This window comes from Panthera pardus, unplaced genomic scaffold (genome assembly GCF_024362965.1).
Source record: "Panthera pardus isolate Hobbes unplaced genomic scaffold, ASM2436296v1 HiC_scaffold_27, whole genome shotgun sequence".
Lineage (NCBI taxonomy): Eukaryota > Metazoa > Chordata > Mammalia > Carnivora > Felidae > Panthera > Panthera pardus.
Window position 1 is genome coordinate 125,164,824 of NW_026526843.1, and position 25,468 is coordinate 125,190,291.

Sequence of the window (25,468 nt, forward strand, 5' to 3'; positions counted from 1 at the left end):
ATTTACAACTGCATCCAGAAAAATACCTACAAATAAACTTATCTGACGTCAAAGACCTATATACTCTTAAAACTGTAAGACACTAATGAGTAAAACTGAAGCCACTACAAGCAGAATGGTATACCATCTCATAGCCTGGAGGAATAAGTATTGTAAAGTTGTTTACACTACCCAAAGAAATCTATGAATTCAGCTCAACTCCTATTAAAATGTCAGTGTCATTTTTCACTGAGCTAGAAATATTGTAAAATATATAAAATAAACATTTCTGAGTTGCCAAAGCAATACTGAGGAAAACAAAGTTGGAGGCATCACCCTTTCCGATTTCAAATAATATGACAAAGTTACAGTAATCAAGTTAAGTATGATAGAATAGAAAGTCTGCAAAAATACCCACACACATTATCATCAACTGATTTACAACAAGGAATCAATAATGTGCAATGGGAACAAAATAATCTCTTCAATAAATGTACTAAAAGAATGAAACAGTCACTTGCAAAATGATGAAACTGGACCACTGCCTAAACATCACACATAAATATCAATTCAAAATGGATTAGGACTTGAGCATAAGACCTGAAACCATAACATCTAGAAAAAAACAGGCAGTACGCACCTTGATGTCACTCTTGGTAATGAATATTTAGATGTGAACCAAAGCAGAGGCAAAAAAAAAAAAAAAAAAAAAAAAAGATAATTCTAAACAAGTGGTACTAAAGTAACAGGAAACAAAACCATCAACTATAAAAGGCAAATTAGTGAGTGGCAGAAAATATTTGCAAGTCAGGTATCAGATGAGGGGTTAATATCTCCCCCAAATTATATACATATAATTTACATATGTATTTTAGGATATATTATACATATCATATGCATGCAGCTCCATACTGAAAACAAAAACTATTAACAAATGAGCATAGGATCTTAGTGGAGATTTTTTCCAAGAAGACACATAGATGGCCAAGAGGTTCATGAAAAGATGTTCAACGTTACTCATCATGAGGGAAATGCAAATTAAAGCCACGAGGAGATAACACCTCAAGCCTATTAGATAAACTACTACCAAAAGTCAAAAGTAACATGTGTTGGTTAGAATGTGGAGAAAAGTAAACGCTGTGAGTGGTCATTGTGAATGTGGACTCTACAGTCTTTGGGAATCAATATAGAATTTCCCAGAATCAAAAATCTAACTCCCCCAACATGCAGCAATTCCCCTTCTGGCTCTGTATCTGAGGAAATAAAAGCTATATTTTATTTTATTTTCTATCTGCACCATATATTCACTGCAGCATGGTTTATACTAGGCAAACTATGGAAACAACCTAGAACCCATCGACAGAGAAAGAGACAGGGAAATTTGATATAAGTACAAACATAAACACATGCATGTATAAAAATAAATGTGCATATTAATGTACATTATATTTTACTGAGCCATAAAAAAGGAAGGAAATCCTGCTTTCTGTGACAGAATGGATCAGTAGACATAACCATGTTAAGTGAAAACAAAATGCCAATTTTTTTTTATATTTTTGTTGTATTTTATATCTAAACTCTTAAAAAGATGAAGAAAGGGAAGAAAAAAACCCACAAACTCATACAGAAGACATTAGTGGTTGCCAAATAAAGTATTTGGGGTGGGGGACGAAATAGGTGGAGGTGGTGAAAAGGTGAAAACTTCCAGTTATAACATAAATAAGTCCTGTGGATATAATGCACACTATGGTGACTACAGTTAATTATAACATATTGTATATTTGAAAGTTGCTAATGGAATAAATATTAACAGTTCTTACCATAAGATAAAAAGTGCTCAACATGTGATGGTGAATGTCACCTACATACTGTGGTGATTTCTAACACATACATATACTGAGAAACAAAAATAAGCTCAAAGTAAAAACTTTTCTAATAACTTAGGCAGAGATACAAAAAAGAAAAAAGGAATGAAGAAAAGTGAGGGCACCTAGGTGGCTCAGACGGTTAAGCGTCTTATCATGATCTTGCAATTTGTGAGTCTGAGCCCTGCGCTGGGATCTGTGCTGAGAGTGCAGAGGCTGCTTGAGACCTTCTCTCCCCTCTGGGCTCTCTCTACTCCCCCTCTATCAAAATAAATGAACAAACTTAAAAAAAAAAGAAAGAAAAGGGAAGTATATCCAAAGGACTAATGGGACACAATCAAGCAGAACAAAATATGTATTATGAAAGTCACAAAGAAGAATGTGGGTGTTGGAAGGTTTGAAGAAATGCCAAGAAATCCCCAAACATTAGAAAAATTAACGTAAAATTAAAAATTTCACTGAACTCCAACCAGGATAAATCCCTAACACCTATCTATACAAATATTTATCACAAGTCAACTGTCAAAAGACACAAGAAAAAAGAAAGATCGTTATCTCCAAGGCTGAAGAGAAAGGCAACTTGTCATATACAAGTGTACTCCTTTTTTTTTTTTTTTTAATGTGTACAGAGAAGAGAGACAGAGCATGAGCAGGGAAGGGGCAGAGAGAGGGAAACACAGAATCTGAAGCACATCCAGACTCCAAACTGTCATCACAGAGCCCAATGTGAGGCTCGCATTCAAGAATCAGGAAATCATGACCTGAGCTGAATTTGGATTCTCAATGAACTGAGTCACCCAGGCGCCCCACAGGTGTACTACTGTTAAAGTATTCATAGAATGTTCAACAGAGACCATGTAGTTTAGAGGGTGTGGGATGATATATTATGGTGTTGAAAGAAAAATGCTAACAACTAAGAACTTTATATCTGGCAAAATAATTCTCTGAAATTCAGGAGAAGTTAATGCATTTCCAGATAAAAAGCTGACATCATTCACCGCCTGACATGAACTACAAAATGGTGATGGTAGTTCTTCAAATTTCTTCCAGGTTAAGTTAAACTTACAGAAAACACAGAACTCTGGAATATTACAATGTAAGGGTAAACCACGTTAGTGTAATACAGAACTTTAAAAAAACAAAAGCATAATGCAATTAAAAATTTAGATTAATGGATCTGTATTTATAATTTTTTTATTTATTTTTGAGAGAGACAGAGAAAGTAAGTGGGGGAAGTGCAGACAGAGAGAGGGAAAGAGACAGAATCCCAAGCAGGCTCCATACTGTCAGCATAGCGCCAGATGTGGGACTCAAAATCATGAACCATGAGGTTATGACTTGAGCCAAAATCAACAGTTGGATGCTTAACTGATGGAGCCACCCAGGTGACTCTAATGGATCCATGTAAAATACATAGTGAATACAGAAGTAATAAAAAGTATGTAAGTCAGAAATGTGAAAGAGTATATTTTACATGTGTTTGAAAGGTAAACTTGTATCAGTTAAAATAAACTAATTTTAAGATTTTTCATATAATTGCAACGTTAACCAAAAAGGAAACCTCTAAAGAATATGAAAAAGAAATGAGAAGGGAATGAAATCACGTAACTACAAAAATATACGTGAAACATGAGGGAAGGCAAAAAAGGTGCGAAAGGACAACAAGCTGCAAGACAGAAAATAATTAAGAAAATAGCAATAGCAATTTTACACCTGTAATTAATTAAATGTATATTACTTAAATTTCCCTAAATAAAAGTCTCCAACTATATATTATCCATAAGAAACTCATGTTTCACCTTAGGACACACACAAGCTAAAATAAAAGGATACAACACATAGTACATGCAAACATGTACTAAAAACTGGCAGGGACACTAATACCACTGTCAGACAAAACAGACTACAAGCCAAAAACTGTAAATGAAAGACAATGTCATTAAAATGACAAATTTAATATTAGATTTTAGTACAAATACACACACATGTATATATATGTAAAAATATATATACACACACACATATACCTACATATATATATATATATATGTTTATATATATGTTTATATATATATGTTTATATATATATTTAGTACATATATATGTACATTTATGTAAAAAATATATATATATATATATTTAGTACAAATATAATTTAGTACAAGTTTAAATACATAGCTGACATTGGGGCATCTCAGTGGCTCAGGTGGTTAAGTGTCAGACTTCACCTCAGGTCATGAACTCAGGGTTCATGGGTTTAAGCCCCTCATCATGGTTGTGCTGATAGCTCAGAGCCTGAAGCTTGCTTCTGATTCTGTGTCTCCCTCTCTCTCTGCTCATCCCCACTCACGCTCTGTTTCTGTCTCTCTCTCTCTCTCTCTCTCTCAAAAATAAACACGACAAAAATTTATATATTTTATATATATATATAGATAGATAGATAGATAGATAGATAGATATAGATATACACACATACATATATAAATATATAATTATAAGCTGAACTAAATGTTTTAGAGATGTCTAAAATGATTGTTCTATTATAGGTTAAATTTTAACATGGTTTACATATGTTAATAGTAAATTGTTATATGATTAATTTCACACCGAAAAACCAACATAAGGACAAATACACAGAAAAACCAATATAAGGACAAATAAATGGCTTTAATAATTTGAAATAGAGTTTAAATCATCCAGATGTATAATTCACAGTGCGATTTTACACTTAAATATTTCTGGATATATGTTGCTTTTTATGAAACTTATTCTTTATTAAACTAATGCATACTACATGTAATCAATATATACTGAAATGAAGGACAGACAGTAAACATTACGAAATTTTCCAGGGAGTTTTAGATCATTATGTATAGTTTAATAGCAACATTAAAAATACATGTCATTCAGAAAACTGTATACTTTAACTGAGAATGCTGATGAAAATTTAATTCTGCATTTGTATTTTAATGCACCGCTTTTATTCATGTGTCAGTGGAATATTTTAATCAATTAACAGGACTATGAGTCAACTACTATAAGTAGAAATAGTAAGGCCAGAAGTTCATGCAATATACTTGTACTCGTTTGGATTTTCTTTATCTCTTTCCATGTAGTCTCTGTCAATTAAAGATTCTATTCTCGTCTTCAGATCAGAAGGCTACAAAATAAATTATTAATGTTAATAAAAATGAAATCACAGCATTTTATTTTCTACTCTCATCCTAAATATATCACATTTTGTATCTCATATTTTTATTATTCATAATTTTCAGGAAACAATAAATTTCTTAACTAAAAAATTACTATAATCAAATCCGAAATACATTAGAAAGGTGCTAACTAGGAATAAAGTACAACTAATACATAAAGAATAGAATAAAATGCATCTGGGATGCATTTTGGTAAAAAATCATACTTTCAATTTCTTTAATAAAAAAGAAGTTATACTCATTAACTATTCCCCATAAGGAGGGCTCTAAAATATAGAAGACAGCCAATACCCTAGGCACTGATGTTTCTATTAGGCACATGGTTAGTTTTGGTGTACGGATTGCACTCACCAGAAATCACATTAAAGAAAGTAATTCTATAATTTACTAAATAATAAGCACCCCAGTTGAGCCATGTGTAGAGCACTGCAGAGAACTCGAAGAGTTTTTTTTTTTTTTCCTCAAAGGAAAAAACAGCTTTTAAATTTTAAAAATCACAACATTGATAAAGTAGCAGCTACAGCTAATAATTCCTTAGCACTTACTATATGCTTCAGGAAACTCTTTTGTCTTAGTAACATTTGAGTGAGTTGTTAATATTATCACCCTCCGTGAGGAAGTGGAGGTACACGCGTTATGTAAAGAGTTTGGCAAGAGTCAGAAAATGAGAAAGATATGAGACGAAGCAGGATTGAAAAAAATCATAGCTGACAGGCTTTGTGAACCAAGCCATAAACACTAGACTAGAAATCAAAGTGTTTGTAGCAATTCTATTTTGATTACTTAGGATACACAAAACTACAATTTTCATTTTATTTTATGACGACATACGAACCAATAGCTTGACATTTTTAATAATTATGGCAGAAAAAAGTTATTAAAATGTCTAACCTATAAGAATCAGACAAATTAGCTACATATTGTGTTTAAAAAGACTTTTTGAAAATGGCTAAGTAAGCGGTAATTTGCCAAATATTGTTAACAATTTGTTAGGTTGTAGTATTTAATAATGTCACAAAGATCAACCGTTGTAAGATGTAAAAATAGACAAAGGACTATCATAGTAAGACCAAAGGCCACTCTGCTAGGAGCTGTGAAGTATTTGCTCATAAGCAGTGCAAATAAAGGCAACTTCTAACTGTACTTCATCAAGAAGACACATCAAGGAAGTGAATCTAAACCATGGAGGTACAGTGAAAATACTTAAAATAGATCATGAGACTAATTTCTTTTTCTATTTTTTTGTGTTACCTTTCAAAATGTTACAACTTTTTATTTATAAAACTGATAAAATTTAATAACCTAATCCAGTAAACCATAACACAAAAAGGGACCTAAGTCCTGTGATAATCACACTCACAAGTTTTACTCCATATCACAGATAAATTTTTACTTGAAATTACCGTATAAACCTATGGTTTTATTCAAAAGTACTCAATGCCACTGGATTTTTGGTAGATTTGTTTACCTGTAGTGTAAATTTTAGCTGGTTATACAATTCTGAGAGAAGTACACTGTGGGTAAGTGTTTTCCTTATCTTCATAATGCGAACAATTGCAGCATCAATCTGATATTGTCGATCTTGGAAAACTCTCTGTGTGGTGATGGTACGTTCCTCTATCTAATGAAAATAATTAAAAGTTAAAATGACAATACGTAAAATTTCAATAATAATTAAACTGTTATGAAAATTAAAGGTTTCAAAAGATCACTTTTTGTAAAACCAGTAACAGAAACGATATATAATTCACTTTTGCTTCTATCGCAAACCTTTTATATACTACACTTTTTGGATTTAAGTTTGTATTAAGTCATCCTCAATTTTAGAGTCCTTTTAACCAGAAAAGCTATTAATAGGAAAGCATCGTGCTATGATTTGAGCAGTTCTTTTAAACAAGTTAGTTGTATGACTTCGGTGGTAATAAACACGCTCTTGCAATTCTATGTTATAGGTTTCAAGATACGATATTTAAATGTCATGTCATAGATACAAAGTAAAACTTATCTTGTACATATAAAATTACTCCGTTAACAATTATTCTATTTATTCAAGCTAAAGCTTTATTTTCTATTTTACTTTACATTAAATCATATATTTCAGAGACTTTTCTTATTTTAACTTCTGGCAATTGGAAAAGGATATGTGTAACGAAGTTTGTTTGTTTTTTTAATTTTCATATGTATATTATTTTTTTGAATTTTTTAAAATGCTTATTTATTTTTGAGACAATGCGAGAGACAGAGTGCAAGCGGTGGAGGGGCGGACAGAGGGAGACACACAGTATCTTAAGCAGGCTCCAGGCTCTGAGCTGTCAGCACAGAGCCCTACGGGGAGTTTGAACTCAGGAACCATGAGCTCATGACCTGAGCTGAAGTCAGACACTTAACGGACAGAGCCACTCAGGCACCCTATATGTATATTCTAAAAAAAAAAAAAAAAAAAATTTTGAACTTCTAACTGCAAATATTTTTTCATTCATATCCTAAACCTTCAACAGTGATCCTCCAACAAATCATCTGAGTTTCCAGGAATATAGAATCTTTTGAATTGCCTTCTGGGTTCCAAATTCCAAATAAAGCCTTCCAAATTCTCAAAGCAAGAGTTGCTTATTTTTAATTTGTCAGTATTTTCTTCATTTTTACTACTTCATTTTCTGTGTGTGCTTTCATCATTACATTCTCTTAAATGCTCATTTTATACTTCTCATTTTTAAGATGATCTCAACTCCTGTTTTACCAGTAAAGCTTTAAATACACTATGTCTAATAAAACTATCTTACTTTATCTTCTACCATTCAGACATACATTTTTTATTGAAGTGGAATCACAAAATACAAAATTAACAATTTTAAAATGGTTTAAAAATTTTAAATATACAGTTGGAAGCATTTAAGCATACTCAAAATGTTGTGCAACCACTATCTCTCTCTAGTTTCAAAACATTTTTGCCACTCAAGAAAACACCCTGTGCACATTAAGTAATCCTTCATCATTTCCCATTCACTCATGATGTGGTTACCACTACTCTTCTTAAATATGGATTTTATGACTTTTCAAATATAATGGAAAGAACTGTACTATAACTGACCTGTTATGTCTGCCTTCTGTCACTTAGCATAAGGTTTTATACACAAAATACTTCTATACACATAAATAATGCTTTTTATACATAATGAAGGGTAATTCTTACTGAAGGATGTATTGGTACTTTGTTTCTTTTGTATATATGAGTAATATTTCATTGTATGTGTACAATACAATTTACTTATCCATTTATCCAATGATGGACATCTGGGTTATTTCCATTTTGGCTACTATAGATAATTCTGCAAGAAATTCTTGTGACAAGCTTCAGTGGACATATATTTTTTTCTCTTTAATGGTTAATGAGAATAGCTGAGTCAAATGGTCACTCTGAGTTTAACTGAGAAATCTCAAACTATTTTGCACAGATGCTGCAATACTACATATTCACACCAGAAATGCACAGGATTCATATTTCTTTTAAAAACCTCTTTGTATCTGATTTGTCGATTCAAGCCATCTGGGAGTAATGTGGAATCTCACTGTAATTTTGACTTAGGTATATGTGAAGACCAATGATGATGAGCATTCTCTCATGTGTCTGTGGACCATTTGAATAACTTCTCTCAAGAAATATCTACTCAAGTTCTTTTTTTTAACGTTTATTTATTTTTGAGACAGAGAGAGACAGAGCATGAACAGGGGAGGGGCAGAGAGAGAGGGAGACACAGAATGTGAAACAGGCTCCAGGCTATGAGCTGTCAGCACAGAGCCCGATGCGGGGCTTGAACTCATGGACCGTGAGATCATGACCTGAGCCGAAGTCGGACGCTTAACCGACTGAGCCACCCAGGCGCCCCATCAAGTTCTTTATTTGTTATCTAGATTACTTTTTATTTTTTATATTTTTTATTTTTTTATATTGTTAAGAGTCTGTGAACTGGAATATATATACAGTTATATACATACACATACATATGCATATATAATGTCTAGATATATATAAATACATAGATACACAAATATAAGTACATACACACATATATATGCATACACACATATATATTCAATTGTAAGTAAAAAACTTACAAGAGACCAAAGGATATTTACATTGATGAAATGCTCAATTCATCAGGAAAATAAAATAATCCTAAACATATATATACCAAAGGGCCACAAAATAAAATGAAACAAATGCTGAGAGAATTATGTGAGAAAATATTTGAAAATAATTATTCGAGACTTAATACCACACTTTCAATAATACACAGAACATCTAGATAAAAGATTAATATAGATATAGGAGATGTAAACAACACTATAAGCAAATAGATTTAACAGGCATATATAAAACACCCTAAGCAACAAAATAACCCAAATGTCCGTCAGTGGATTGCTGTAAAATTACTCATGTATAAAAAAGGGAACAAAGTTGAGGCCACCTAGGTGGCTCAGTTGGTTAGCCACTTGACACTTGATTTCAGTTCAGGTCATGATCTTGCCTTTCACCCCGAGACTGACATTTGCTTTTGGTTCCATGCTGGATGTGGAACTTGCTTAAAATTCTCTCTCTCTCTTTCTGTCTACCTTGCCCCTTCCTGCTGCTTGTGCTCTCTCTTTAAAAAAAAAAAAAAAAAGAGGGGCGCCTGGGTGGCTCAGTCGGTTAAGTGGCGGGCTCTGGCTCAGGTCATGATCTCGCGGTCTGTGAGTTCGAGCCCTGCGTTGGGCTCTCTGCTGACAGCCCAGAGCCTGGAGCCTGTTTCAGATTCTGTGTCTCCCTCTCTCTGAGCCTCCCACGTTCATGCTCTGTCTCTCTCGGTCTCAAAAATAAATAAACGTTAAAAAAATTTAGAAAAAAAAAAGGAAAGAAGTACACCAGGTAACAAAGCAGTAATACAGTTTTGTGAGGTCACTTGGGATGTTTCCCAGAACAAACCATATGTTAGGACAAAAAATGTCACTTAAAATAAGTTTTAGGAGAGCAAAATCATTAAAAATATTTTCTACAATCAATCAATCAAGAAAATGACAAGGATATAAAGAGCAGACGCTTAAATATCCAATAGACTAAAAACTAAATCATCAGGGGAAACAGAAGATATTTAGAAAAGAATCAGAAAGAATAGAAAGTCAAAAATAAAACCAGGGAATGCTGCATAGCAGTGCTCAGAGGGAAATTTAAGGCTATAAATGCACACCTAACAGAGAGAGGGGGATCTCAAATTGATAACGTAAGAAACCAGAAAAAGAAAAGTAAACTCAAGCCAGTGGAAGGAAAGAAATAATAAGATCAGACACAAACACAATAAAGAATAAAACAGACAATCAGTGAAACAAGCTGGTTATTTGAAAATACTTGCAAAATAGGTAAAACTTACTTTTACTAGGAAAAAAGATGGATTTCTTTACCAAAGTCTTGCACAACTAGGGAAGCTGGGCACCGTCTCATCTGGCTTCCTTTCTACCATGGTAGAGCTTTTCAGCTTTTTCTGCTTCTCATCTTGAGTGAAGAGGTGATGTTACCTGTCTTAGCCATTTCACTGCATCCGAACTTACTTTATCTTTGTTTTGCCCTACCACAGAGGTGGAATTAATGTCTCCTGTTAATCCTTGACTTCTACCAAGACTCTTCCATTCCTGGGTATCTCTCTCAATTCTTTTGTTTTCCCCCCAGCAGTTTGTTCTACCCCCAGCAGTAACACTGTCATTTGTCTTACTCTTTACTTGCTAAAGCACAGCGATGGAGAAGGAAGGGATCATTCTGTTTTTCTGACTCACCGTCAAACTTAAGTTAGCCTTTTGTGCCTGTGTCTTGAAGGTAGCCCCTTTTATTCCATTTTATCCCACTGCAATTGCTAAATGTCTTCAAAAGGCTTAAGTGTACAATACTTTTCTACTTCTTTATAGTTAAGAGAAGTTTTCTCTTACATTTTCCCTTTACTATGTCAAAAGTTAAATGTTTACTGTTTCCCCCTGGTGGTTTAGGATTTTATTTGTAAAAGAAGAGTCCAGGCATTTCTTGCAGTGAAACTTGCGTGTCTCTTTAAGGCTGTTCTGTAGGGGAGAGCTCTCTCTGGTTTCTGTGTAACCTTTCCTCTGAGTTCTCACTTACTGAGATCTGTAGGATAAATGTGAACTCCTACTATGTCTTCATTTCCATGTATTTTATATCTCATAGTAATTTTATCAAGCCTTTAGCAGTATGTTAAAATATCACACCCACAGGTATAGAGGTTACTGCCTTTTAGGCTAACGTGAGTCTGTACTTGTGTTTTGCCTCTCTTTAGATTTAGCTCAGCTCAATAAAAGTTGTATTTTGAAGACTATCCACTTGTTTTTTGCTGTAAAGTTAGAGGGATTATAGGCCAATATTCCTGATGAATACAGATATAAAAATCCTCAACAATATATTATCATATCAAATGCAACAATACATTAAAAGAATCGTAGAAAAAGATCAAGTGCGATTTATTTAAGAGATTCAGGATGGGTGGTTCAACATCTGCATATCAATCACTGTAACAAAACACACTGAAAATGCATGATGGGGCATGTGGGTGTCTCAGTTGGTTGAGGTTAAGATTCTCTCTCTCTTCTTATATCTTCTCCCCACTCTCTCTCTCTCTCTCTCTAAAATAAAGGCGATGAAAAATATTTTTAAAATGGATGACAAAGAAAACAAGGAGTGGCAAAAATCATGATCATATCAACAGAGGCTGGAAAAGCATCTGATAAAATCCAAAACTTATTTGTGCCCAAAACTCTCAACAAGGTGGATAGAGAGAAATGTACCTCAACATAATAAAGACCATGAATGACAAACACACAGCTAACATCACATTGAATGGTGAAACTTATTCCTGTAAGATCAGGAATAAGACAAGAATGCCTTCTCACCGCTATTACTTGACACAGTACTGGAAGTCCTAGCCATAGCAATAAGATAAGAAAAAGAAACACAGGCAATCAAATTATAAGAGAAGTAAACTATCACTATTTACATAAACCAACATGATACTATATGGAGAAAACCCTAAGGACTCCAGCAAAATATGATTAAAACTAAGTTATGAGTTCAGTCAATTTACAAGCCAGTTATGTGTTATGTTCTATACAATATTAGTTAACTATAAAAAATAGAAAACAATCCACTGACAATTGCACACAAAACACAAATAAAATAAATGTAAGCATTAAAAAAAAAGCAATCCAACTAAAAAGGGAGCAGAGGAAAGGAACTGTAAGATTGGTAAATGAAACTGATGATGACACAAATACATTGAAAGATACACCATGCACCTGGACCGAAAAAAAAATATTATTAAAATATCCTGGCCACCCAAAGCAGTCTAAAGATTCAATACAATCTCTATTGAAAACAATGGTATCTTCTAGAAAACTAGGGGGAAAAATCCTAAAATGTATATGGAACCACAAAGGACCTTGAATGATCAAAGAAATCTTGAGAAAGAAGTACAAGCTGGAGATATCAGGCTTTCTTATTTCCAACTATACTATAAGGATATGTTATCAAAGTAGGGTGGTACTAGCACAAAAACAGATACATGGAATACACAGTTCAGGGATAAACCCATGTTAACACAGGTAAATTAGTCTCTGGCAAAGGAGGCAAGAATAAACACTGGGGAAAGACCGGCTCTTCAACAAATGTTGTTGGGAAAACTCAACAGCTACTTGCAAATAAAGTTGAAACTGGACTCCTTGCTTACATCATATACAAGATAAACTAAAAGGGGATTAATGAGTTAAGTATAAGACTGGAAACTACTAGAAGAAAACCACTAGAAGAAATCCCTGACATCGGTCTTAGCAATGTGTGTGTATATACATATATTTGATCTGTCTCCTCAGAAAAGTGAACAAAAGCAAAAATAAACAAATGAAACTAAATCAAACTAAAACTCTTTTCCATGGCAAAAAAAAAAAAAGACAAAAAAAACCTAAAAACACAAACAACAACCAAAACCCCACCAACAAAATAAAAAGACACTGTACTGACTCAGGGAATTTATATATTTGCAAGTGATACAACTGTAAGGGATTAATAGCTAAAATACATAAAGAACTCACACAACTCAGTATCCACAAACATGCAAACAATCCATCCAACTAAAAACAGGGTAGAGGGCATGAACAGATATCTCTTCAAAGAAGAAATTCAGATGGTTAAGAGACACAGGAAAAAAGGCTCAACATCAATCATCATCAGGGAAATGAAAATCAGAACCACAATGACGTATCTCCTCACACCTGTCAGAATTGCTATTATCAAAACCACCAGAAATGAAACTAGAAAAGTCCCCAGATAGCCAAAGCAATCCTGAAAAAGGAAAACAAAACTGGAGGTATCACAATTCCAGATTTCAAGATTACAAAGTTTTTGTCATCAAGAGAGTATGGTACTGGCGCAAAATACAGACATGTGTATCAACAAAATCGAACAGAAATCCCAGAAAGAGACCCACAATTGTATGATTAACTCGTCTTTGACAAAACAGGAAAGAATATCCAATGGAAAAAAGACAGTCCCTTCAACAAATGGGGTTGGGAGAAGGGAAGGGAAGGGAAGGGAAGGGAAGGAGGAAGGGAAGGGGGAAGGGAAGGGAAGGGGGAAGGGAAGGGGGAAGGGAAGGGAAGGGGGAAGGGAAGGGGGAAGGGAAGGGAAGGAAAAAGGGAAGGGAAGGGAAGGAAAAAGGGAAGGGAAAGAAAAAGGGAAGGGAAGGGAAGGAAAAAGGGAAGGGAAGGGAAGGGAAGGGAAAAGGGAAGGGAAGGGAAGGGAAAAGGGAAGGGAAGGGAAGGGAAAAGGGAAGGGAAGGGAAGGGAAAAGGGAAGGGAAGGGAAAAGGGAAGGGAAGGGAAAAGGGAAGGGAAGGGAAAAGGGAAGGGAAGGGAAAAGGGAAGGGAAGGAAAAAGGGAAGGGAAGGGAACGGAAGGGAAGGGAAGGAAAGGAAAGGAAAGGAAAGGAAAGGAAAGGAAAGGAAAGGAAAGGAAAGGAAAGGAAAGGAAAGGAAAGGAAAGGAAAAAGGAAAGGAAAGGAAAAAGGAAAGGGGAAAGGAAAGGAAAGGGGAAAGGGGAAAGGAAAGGAAAGGGGAAAGGAAAGGAAAGGGGAAAGGAAAGGAAAGAGGAAAGGAAAGGGGAAAGGAAAGGGGAAAGGAAAGGGGAAAGGAAAGGGGAAAGGAAAGGGGAAAGGAAAGGGGAAAGGAAAGGAAAAAAGAAAGGAAAGGAAAGGAAAAAGGAAAGGAAAGGAAAAAGGAAAGGAAAGGAAAAAGGAAGGGAAAAAGGAAGGGAAAAAGGAAGGGAAACAGGAAGGGAAGGGAAAGGGAAGGGAAAGGGAAGGGAAAGGGAAAGGGAAAGGGAAAGGGAAAGGGAAAGGGAAAGGGAAAGGGAAAGGGAAAGGGAAAGGGAAAGGGAAAGGGAAAGGGAAAGGAAGGGAAGGGAAGGGAAGGAAAACAAAAGCAAACCGGAACTAATTAATGGGAGTTCAACAAGATAAAAAGGTTGTGCAGAGCAAAAGGGAACAATCAACAAAACTAAAAGGAAGCTTATGGAACCTGGGGAATAAGCTCAGGAATTCCCTGGGCTTGCACTGATGGATTAACAAGGCATAAAGGACTATAAAGCTACAGGATGCTGACACCCAAGTCTGGGTAAATAAGATTAGGTAATTAGCATAAGGAGGGTGGGGCTAAGCCCCCTGTACAGAGAGGGTGAGGCAAAGGCCAAATATAGAACAAAGGTATATGAGGTAAACAAGATTAGGTATACAGGGCAGAAACGCCCCCCAATTTAGTACTATAGCACAAAGTTGTTTTCTCAGGAAGGAAGGACCACATTAGATAAACTAGGCAAACAGGTAAATAGGGAGATAAATCACTGTGAGGTGAAGCTGCCCAGACCAGAGCTAATTAGCAAAACAAAGGTGCCTTGTTGACCCTGACGTAGCATGCTCTTTCTTGTCCCCTCAACCAGTTTAGGTAAACAGAGGCCATGTCTCATGTTTGCTGTAAACAACCTTCTGCCTGGCCACTGGGCGCCAGGGTTTTGTTTTGTATTAGCCCAAACCCCTAACCCCACAGATCTTCAAAACCCTCTTTTCCTCATGTCCATGAGTTAATGTTAACAGTCTCATGGTCTCTTTGTGTATGTCCATTACAATGTTTGTAAGCCTTCAGATCCTAAAAAAATGGAGCAAGGACTCTTAATCAGGGCTCTTGTCTTCTCCCTGCCATTAGCCATCTCTCATATTTTAATCCTGCATCCCGCTTTCTTGCTAGACGAGAAAGGGCTCCAGACCCAGAGTCTACAACAATGGAATAGGAGAGGATATTTGCAAACGATGTATCTGATGAGGGTTAGTATCCAAACTCTGTAAGGAAATCATCAAACTCAACACCCAAAAAACAAACAACTCAATTAAGAAAAGGGAAGAAGACATCAATACAAACTATTCAAAGATCACATCCAGAAGGTGAACAGACTCATGCAAAGGTGTTCTACATCTCTCATCACCAGGGAAGTACAAATCAAAACCACAATGAGATACCACCTCACACCTGTCAGAATGGCTACAATTAACACAAGAAACAACAGGGGTTGGTGAAGATGCAGAGAAAGGACTACCCTCCTGCACTTGGTAGGAGAGCAAACTTGTGTAGCCATTCTGGAGAACAGTATGGAAACTCCTCAGAAACCTAAAAATAGAACTACCCAAAGGATACAAAGGATACAAAAATAAAAATTCAAAGGGGTCCATGAAACCTTATGTTTATAGCCAAGCTTATTATAAAGCCAAACTAGGGAGAAAGCCCAAGTCAATTTCACTGACTGATGAAAGAAAGGATAAAGAAAATGTGGTACAGATGTGCCTGGATGGCTCAGTTGGTTAAGCGTCAGACTTTGGCTCAGGTCATGATCTCACAACTCGTGAGTTCAAGCCCCATGTCAGGCTCTGTGCTGACAGCTTGCAGCCTGAAGATTCTGTGTCTCGTTCTGTCTCTGGCCTTCACCTGCTTGTGCGCGCGCGCTCTCTCTCTCTCTGAAAAATAAACATTTAAATTAAAAAAGAAAACAGATGTAGTATGTATGTACAATGGAACATTACTTAGAAGGTATTATGCTAAGTGAAATAATTCTGAGAAAGACAGACCATATGATTTCACTCATATGTAGATTTTAAGATAGAAAAGAAGACCAGATAGGAAGGTGGGGAGAAAGAGAAGAGAGGGAAACAAATCACGAGAAATGTAATCATAGAGAACAAACTGAGGGTTGATGGAGGGATGTGGGTGGGAGATGGGCTAGATGGGTGATGGGTATTAAAATGGAAGTTGTGATGAGCACTGGGTGTTGTTTATAAATCACTGAGTTTTACTCCTGAAACCAATATTGCACTGCAAGTTAACTAAAATTTAAATTAAAAAAATAACTTCAGTGACTGTAATTTTGTAATAATTACCAATCAAATGAGTAATCTGTGACAGACGATGACAGTAAAGTAAGACAGATTAAACAGGTAGTGTTTTATGCTAATTTAAGTTACTGTCAATAGAATTATTTACTGTTACATCTACAAGACATTTTATATTAGCCCATTAACTACTAATCAAAAACCCACACTAGTTTCACAAAGAGAGAAAATCAGACAATGTAACTGTAAAAAATCACCCATTCTCAAAGGTAAGACAGTAACAGATGAAAAACGGACCAATGGTACTATAGCACTACCAGAAACAATTAGCAAGATGGCATTAGTTAGTATGTATCAATAAACAGCATATAGATGGATTGAATTTTCGAATCTACAAAGTGGAAGAGATTGAAAATAAGACCCAATTATTTTCTGCCTTCAAGAGATTCCATTCAATTTAAAGACTTAGATACAATATTAAGTGGAGTTATTCCATACACAGGAATCCAAAAGAAAGACAAAGTAGCTATATTAATATCAAGCAACACACACAGAATAAGCCAATATGGTAACAAGAAACCAATCAGTGTCAGATAATGATAAAGTAGACAAGTCATTAAGAAGATACAACATTGACAAATATATACACATTCAAGATTGATCAGATCATTTACATATATTAGGTAAATAGAGATCTGAAGGAAAAAATAGATACTAAAGGAAAACAGAGAATAAGATATAATAAATAATAATAGTGTGCACTTCAAAACCACTTCCAGCAGTGAATAAATCATACAAACAGAACACTGAGAGGAAAACACTGACCTTGAAAAATACATTCCATCCACAGTAGTATATTACACATTTCTTTCAAATACATATAGAATATTTTTCAGGACGATATGATAGACCACAAACACATTTTAGCAAATTTAGTAAGACTGACATATCAAGTACTATTTGATCACAATGATTATTAACAATATATCAACAACTGTAAAGCTTGCAAACTTACAAATAGATGGGAATTAGCTACACATTCCTTAAGGAAAAAAAAACAAACTATGGACTAAAGAAGAAATCAAGGGGAATTTTTTTTTTAATGTTATCTGTAATTCTTTAAAATTCCAGTATAACTAACACAGTGTTAAATTAGTCTCAGGTGTATTGCATAATGATTCAACAATTCTATACACTATTCAGTGCTAATCACATTAAGTGTACTCCTTTATCCCCTTCACCAATTTCACCCATTCTTCCACTGAACTGTTCACTGGTGACCATCAGAATATTCTCTCTGATGAAGAATCTCTTTTTTTCTTTGTTCATTTGCTTTGTATCCTAAATTCCTCATATAACTTGTGGAAATCATATGGTATTTGTCTTTCTCTTATTTCACGTTTCTCTTATTTCACGTTAACATTTTACACTCTAGCTCCGTTTATATGGTTGCAATGGCAAGATTTCGTTCTTTTTTATGGCAGAATAACATTCACGTGTAGGTGTTTATGTGTGTCACATCATTACCCATTCATCTATTGATGGACCCTCCAGTTGCTTCTGTATCTTGACTGTTGTAAATAATGCAGAAATAAACATAAATAAACACAGAGGTGCATAAATCTTTCCGAATTTGTAGGGTAAAGACAACACTGGAATTCCTAGTTCATATAGTAATTTTATTTTATTTTGTTACTTTTAATATGAAATTTATTGTCAAATTGATTTCCATACAACACCCAGTGTTCATCCCAACAGGTGCCCTCCCCAATGCCCATCACCCACATTCCTCTCCCTTCCACCCTGATCAACCCTCAGTTTATTCTCAGTTTTTAAGAGTGTCTTATGGTTTGGCTCCCTCCCTCTCTAACTTTATTTTTCCTTCCCCTCCCCCATGGTCTTCTGTTAACTTTCTCTGGATCCACATAAGAGTGAAAACATATAGTATCTGTCTTTCCTGTATGACTTATTTCACTTAGCATAACACTTTCCAGTTCTATCTATGCTGCTACAAAAGGCCATATTTTCATTCCTTCTCATTGCCATGTAGTATTCCATTGTATATATAAGCCACATATTCTTTAGCCATTCATCAGTTGATGGACATTTAGGCTCTTTCAAAAATCTGGCTATTGTTGAAAGTGCTGTTATATACATTGGGGTGCCAAGTGCCCCTATGCACCAGCACTCCTATATCCCTTCGGTAAATTCCTAGCAGTGCTATTGCTGGATCATAGCGTAGATCTATGTTTGATTTTATGAGGAACCTCCACACTGTTTCCAGAGTGGCTGCACCAGTTTGCATTCCCACCCACAGTGCAAGTGGGTTCCCGTTTCTCCACATCCTCTCCAGCATCTATAGTCTCTTGATTTGTTCATTTTAGCCACTCTGGTGTGAGGTGATATCTCAGTGTGGTTTGGATTTGTATTTCCCTGATGAGGAGTGATGTTAAGCATCTTTTCATGTGCCTGTTGGCCATCTGGATTTCTTCATTGGAAAAGTGTCTATTCACGTTTTCTGCCCATTTCTTCACTGGATTATTTGTTTTTTGGGTGTGGAGTTTGGTAAGTTCTTTACAGACTTAGATACTAACCCTTTATCCAATACACCATTTGCAAATATTTTCCCCATTCTCTCGGTTGCCTTTTAGTTTTGTTGATTGTTTTCTTTGCATTGCAGAACCTTGTTACTTTGATGAAGTCCCAATAGTTCATTTTTGCTTTTAATTCCCTTGTCTTTAGAGACATGTAGAGTAAGAAATTGCTGCAGCTGAGGTCAAAGAAGTTGTTTCCTGCTTTTTCCTCCAGGGTTATGATGGTGTCCTCTCTCACACTCAGGTCCTTCCTCCAATTTGAGTTTATTTTTGTGAATGGTGTAAGAAACTGTCCTAGTTTCATACTTCCGCATGCTGCTGTCGAGTTCTCCCAGCAACATTTGTTAAAAAAAACTGTCTTTTTTCCATTGGATATTCTTTCCTGCTTTGTCAAAGATTAGCTGGCCATACTTTTTTGGGTCTAATTCTGGAGTTTCTATTGTATTCCATTGGTCTATGCATGTTTTTGTGCCAATACCCTACTCTCTTGATGATTACAGCTCTGTAATAGAGGCTAAAGTCTGGGATTGTGATGGCTCCCACTTTGGTTATTTTCTTTAATATTACTATAATATTTGGGGTAATTTGCGGTTCCATACATTTTTAGGGTCCTTTGTTCTAGCTTTGAGAAGAATGCTGGTGCAATTTTGACTGGGATTGCATTGAATGTGTAGATCGCTTTGGGTAGTATTGACATTTTAATAATATTTATTATTCCAATCCATGAGCATGGAATGTTTTTCCATTTCTTTGTATCATCTTCAATTTCCTTCATAAGCTTTCTAAAGTTTTCAGCATACACATCTTTTACATCTTTGGTTAGGTTTATTCGTAGATATTTTATGCTTCTTGCTGCAATCATGAATGGGATAGTTTCTTTATTTGTCTTTCTGTTGCTTCATTATTACTGTATAAGAATGCAACTTATTTCTGTACATTAATTTTGTTTCCTGCGACTTTGCTGAATTCATTTATCAGTTCTAGGAGACTTTTGGTGGAGTCTATCAGGTTTTCCACATATAATATGTCATCTGTGGAAAGTGAAAGCTTGACTTCATCTTTGCCAATTTTGATGCCTTTCATTTCCTTTTGTTGTCTGATTGCTGATGCTAGCATTTCCAACACTATGTTAAACAACAGCGGTGAGACTGAACATCCGTGTTGTGTTCCTGATCTCAGGGGGAAAAGCTCTCAGTGTTTCCCCACTGAGGATGACAGTAGCTTAGGGCTTTTCATAAATGGCTTTTATGAAGTTTAAGTACGTTCCTTCTATCCCGACATTCTTGAGGGTTTGTATTAAGAAAGGATGCTGAATTTTGTCAAATGCTGCTTCTGCATCGATTGACAGGATCCTATGGTTCTTTTCTTTTCTTTTGTTAATGTGATGTATCACACTGACTTGCAAATGTTGAACCAGCCCTGAGGCCCAGTAATGAATCCCACTTGATCATGGTAAATAATTCTTTTCATATGCTGTTGAGTTCAACCTGCTGGTATCTTATTGAGAATTTTTGCATCCATATTCATCAGGGATACTGGTTTGTTGTTCTCTTTTTTTGCTGGGTCTCTGGTTTGGGAATCAACGTATTGGTGGCTTTATAGGATGAGTCTGGAAGTTTTCCTTCCTTAGTTTTTGGAAAAGCTTGAGAAGGGTAGGTATATTCTCTGCTTTAAATGTCTGGTTTAATTCCCCAGGGAAGCCATCTGCTCCTGGATTCTTCTTTGTTGGGAGATTTTTGATAACTGATTGAATTTCTTCACTGGTTATGGGTCTGTTCAAGTCTTCTATTTCTTCCTGTTTGAGTTTTGGAATTGTGTGGGTGCTTAGGAGTTTGTCTGTTTCTTCCAGGTTATCCAGTTTGTTGTCATATAATTTTTCATAGTATTCCCAGATAACTGCTTGTATTTGAAGGATTGGTTGTAATGATTCCATTTTCATTCATGATTGTATCTATTTGGGTCATCTCCCTTTTCTTTTTGAGAAGCCTGGCTAGAGAATTAATAATTTTGTTTATTTTTTCAAAAACCAACTCTTGTTTGCATTGATCTGCTCTACAGTTTTTTGAGATTCCATATTGCTTACATCTACTCTGATCTTTATACTTTCTCTTCTGCTTCTGGGTTTGGGGTGTCTTTGTGCTATTCTGCTTCTATTTCCTTTAGGCGTGCTATTAGACATTGTATTGCGGATTTTTCTTGTTTCTTGAGATAGGCCTGGACTGCAATGTATTTTCCTCTCAGGACTGCCTTCACTGCATCCCAAAGCATTGGCCTGTTGTATTTTTATTTCATTTGTTTCCATATATTCTTCAATTCCTTCTCCAATTGCCTAGTTGACACATTCATTCTTTAGTAGGGTGTTCTTTAACCTCCATGCCTTTGGCAGTTTTCCAGACTTTTAACTGTGGTTGATGTCAGGTTGCATAGCCTTGTGGTCTGACAGTATGCATGGTATGATCTCAATTCTTTTATACTTATGAAGGGCTATTTTGTGACCCAGTAAGTGATCTAACTTGGAGAATGTTCCATGTGCACTCGAGAAGAACGTATATTCTGTTGGTTTGGAATGCAGAGATCTAAATATTTCTGTCAAGTGTATCTGATCCAATGTATCATTCAGGACCCTTGTTTCTTTATCGATCCTGTGTCTAGATGATCTATCCATTGTTGTAAGTGGGTATTAAGGTCCCCTGAAATTACCACTTTCTTATCAATAAGTTTGCTTATGTTTGTGATTCACTGTTTTATGTATTTGGGGGCTTCCACATTCAGTCCGTAGACACTTCTAATTGTTAGCTCTTCCTGATGAATAGACCCTGTAATTATTATATAATGGCCTTCTTCATCTCTTGTTACAGCCTTTAATTTAAAGTCTCGTTTGTCTGATATACGTATGGCTATTCCAGCTTTATTTTGTCTTCCAGTAGCATGATAGATAGTTCTGCATCCCTCACTTTCAATCTGGAGGTGTCCTCAGGTCTAAAATGAGTCTCTTGTAGACAGCAAATAGATGAGTCTTGTTTCTTTATCCATTCTGATACTCTATGTCTTTTTGTCGGAGCATTTAGTCCATTTACATTCAGTGTTAATCTTGAAAGATACGGGTGTAGGGTCACTGTTATGTCTGTAGGTTTCATGCTTGTAGTGATGTCTCTGGAACTTTGTGGTCCTTGCAACATTTCACTCACAGAGTCCCGCTTAGGATCTCTTGCAGGGCTGGTTTAGTGAAGATGAGTTCCTTCAGTTTTTGTTTGTTTGGGAAAGCCTTTCTCTCTCCTTCTATTCTGAATGACAGACTTGCTGGATAACGGATTCTTGAGGGCATATTTTTTCTGTTCACCACATTGAAGATTTCCTGTCATTGCTTTCTGGCTGGCCAAGTTTCAGTAGACAGGTCTACTACTACTCTTATGTGTCTATCTTTGTATGTTTAAGGCCCGTTTATCCCTAGGTGCTCTCAGAATTTTCTCTTTATCCTTGTTTTTTGCCAGTTTCACTATATGTCATGCAGAAGATCAATTCAAGTTACATCTGAAGGGAGTTCTCTGTGCCTCTTGGATTTCAGTGCCTTTTTCCTTCCTCAGATCAGGGAAGTTCTCAGCTATGATTTGTTCAAGTACACCTTCAGCCCCCCTCTCTCTCTCTCTCTCTCTCTCTCTCTCTCTCTCTCTCTCTCTCTCTTCTTCTTCTTCTGGAATTCCTACGAAGGGATATTGTTCCATTTGACTGCATCACTTAGTTCTCTAATTCTCCCCTCATACTCCTGGATTTTTTTTTTTCTCAGCTTCCTCTTTTTCCATATTTTTATCTTCTAATTCACCTATTGTCTCCTCTCCGGCTTGAATCCATGCTATGGCCGCCTCCATTTTATTTTGCACCTCATTTATAGCATTTTTTAGTTCCTCACAACTATTTCTTAGTCCCTTGATCTCTGTAGCCATAGATTCTCTGATGTACTCTGTGCTTTTTTCAAGCCCAGTGATTAATTTTATGACTATTATTCTAAGTTCTTGTTCAGTTATATTGCTTAAATCAGTTTCTGATCAACTTGTTAGCTGTCGCTACTTCCTGAGTTTCTTTTGAAGAGAGTACTTCCGTTTTGTCATTTTGGGTAGTTCCCCTGGTAGTTCAAAATTTCATGGAACTTACCCTGTGCTGTCCGGAGTAACTTTTGGTGGGTGGGGCCACAGTCAGACCTGAAGTCGGCCCCCAGCCCACCACTTGGGCCACAGTCAGACTGGTGTGTTCTTTATCTTCCTCTGCCCCAGGGGTAGTATTCAGTGTGCAGTGGTGTGTCTTGCTGTTGTCTGGGCTACTTGTCCAGTGAGCTGTCCAGCTCCTGTCTGAGCTACTTGCACACTGCCAGGCTTGTGGTGCTGGTTCCATGGAATCTGGCCAAGGATGCATTAGTGGGGGTGGATCTGCAACGTTCACAACAGCAGGAGGGACAGGCTAAGCTAGTTTTGCCACTGGTGGTCCCAGGAGGGAGGGGCCCTGCAGCACTGGAATGGAGGCAGGCCCACTGGAGGGATGGATCCACAGAAGCACAGCGTTGGGCTTTCTGCGCGGTGCAATCAAGTTCAGTGACGCGAGCTGGTTTCCTCTGGAATTTCATCTGGGGGATGGGAATAGGGAAATGGTGCTGGCCACCACCTCTGTTCTCAGGCCGAGCTCAGCTCTGTCTTCTGGGCCTCAACAACTCTCCCTCCCAGCGTCCTCTCGTCCTCCCCGCTCTCCGAGAGCAGAGCTGTTGCGTTTTAACATTCCAGATGTTAAGTTCCACTGGCTGTCAGAAATCACAGATTCTGACCTTTCTGCTTTTGCATGGCAGACTTCGGGGGCTCTACCTCGCTGGGCGAGCTGCCCCTCTACCACCTCAGCTCCTTCCCGCCAGGCCCTGTGACGCGCACTGCCTCTCTGCCCTTCCTACCCTCTTCTGTGGGCCTCTTGTCTATGCTTGGCTCTGGCGAGTCCATTCTGATGGTCTTCTGGTGGTTTTCTGGGTTATTTAGGCAGAAATGGGTGGAATCTAAATGATCAGCAAGACGAGGTGAGCCCACCATCCTCCTACACCATCTTCCATGCCTCCTTGAGTAATTTTACTTTTAATTTTTTGAGGAAATTCCATAATGGATGTATGTTTGCATTTCTATCAACACTGCCTGAGCATTCTCTTTTTCCCACCTCGTTGTCAATATTTGTTGTTTCTTGTGTGTTTGATTTTACCCATTCTGACAGGTAAGAGGTGATCTCTAATTGATTTTTGGTTTTGATTTGCACTTCCCTGATGATGACTGATGTTCAGACTTTTTTCATGTGTTTGTTAATCATCTGTACGTCTCCTTTGGAAAAATGTTCTTCTGCTCATATTTTATTTGTATTCTTTGCTTTTTTGGTGTTGAGTTGTAGAGTTTGAGTTGCATAATTCCTTACATACTTTTATTTTACATACTTTAGATATTAACCCCTTACTGTACATATCATTAACAAACATATGAAGGTTTATAAATTACTTCTCCCACTCAGTAGCTTTGCAAAATCTTGTTAATTTGATGACGTCCCAATAGTTTATTTTTGCTTTTGTTCCCCCTGCCTCAAAAGACACATCTAGAAAAATGTTTCCAAGAAACGTAGATATAAAATTCTACCCCAAATTCACCATAAAAGAGAAGTTGACTTGTGAACTCAGTTCTCACTTTTCCATGCTGTGGCCATTACAAATAAGGCTTGTTCTCCTGAATACTAGGCTTTGATATTGTTTTTTGGCCTGGTAACACCAAACAGAGAAAGGACTCTCAAAGAGAGGCATGGGGTTTCTTCCCCATCATCCCTTGTTGGGGAAAGAAAAATTAAACAGAACCTCTTTGGGCACAGAACACAGCTGCAGTTTTAAACAACAACTAGTTTATAACAGAGACAGCCCTAGAACCCTGCCAAATGGCAGAGGACTTGCTAAAACTCCTTCTGGGTCAGAGAAACTGGACAGAAACATGGTTTACATCCCACTTTGAAAGTGCAAACCAGAGATGAGTAGGGATGCCATAACAAGCTTACTGCTTTAGCAAACTCCAGGTCTAAACTAGTCTATTTCCAGACATAGTCACACTTGGGTATATTAAAACACAAAAACAAAAACAAAATTAAAATCCAGTGGTTTAAAAGAGCAACTAGCACTAGAGAACCACCCTTAGAACTCCTCCAAATAGCAAGTGGACCTACTAGAATTTTCTCCGGGGAGGAGAGGTTGACAGATATGTCTATACTCCCCCTCCATCTTGAGAGCACATAACAGTGCTGCCAGGGTACCCTAACTAGTCTGTTGCCTGAGTGAGCCCCAGGGAAACAACCCATACCAGTCCCAGCCATC

At 36.6% G+C, this 25,468-nt stretch overlaps 1 protein-coding gene across 1 annotated transcript in view; it reads right to left on the reverse strand.

Moving 5' to 3' along the window:
• Positions 1–4,492: 4,492 nt before the first annotated feature.
• The window catches only part of LOC128773881 (cullin-4B-like), a 137,978-nt gene continuing 117,002 nt past the window's right edge, over positions 4,493–25,468 (reverse strand). The window contains exons 20-21 of the mRNA XM_053891918.1: positions 6,525–6,677; positions 4,493–5,004 (exon numbers count right to left, since the gene is read on the reverse strand). Coding sequence (XP_053747893.1) covers positions 4,909–5,004; positions 6,525–6,677 — 249 coding nt within the window. The 3' untranslated portion in view covers positions 4,493–4,908. The remainder of the gene's footprint in view (positions 5,005–6,524; positions 6,678–25,468) is intronic.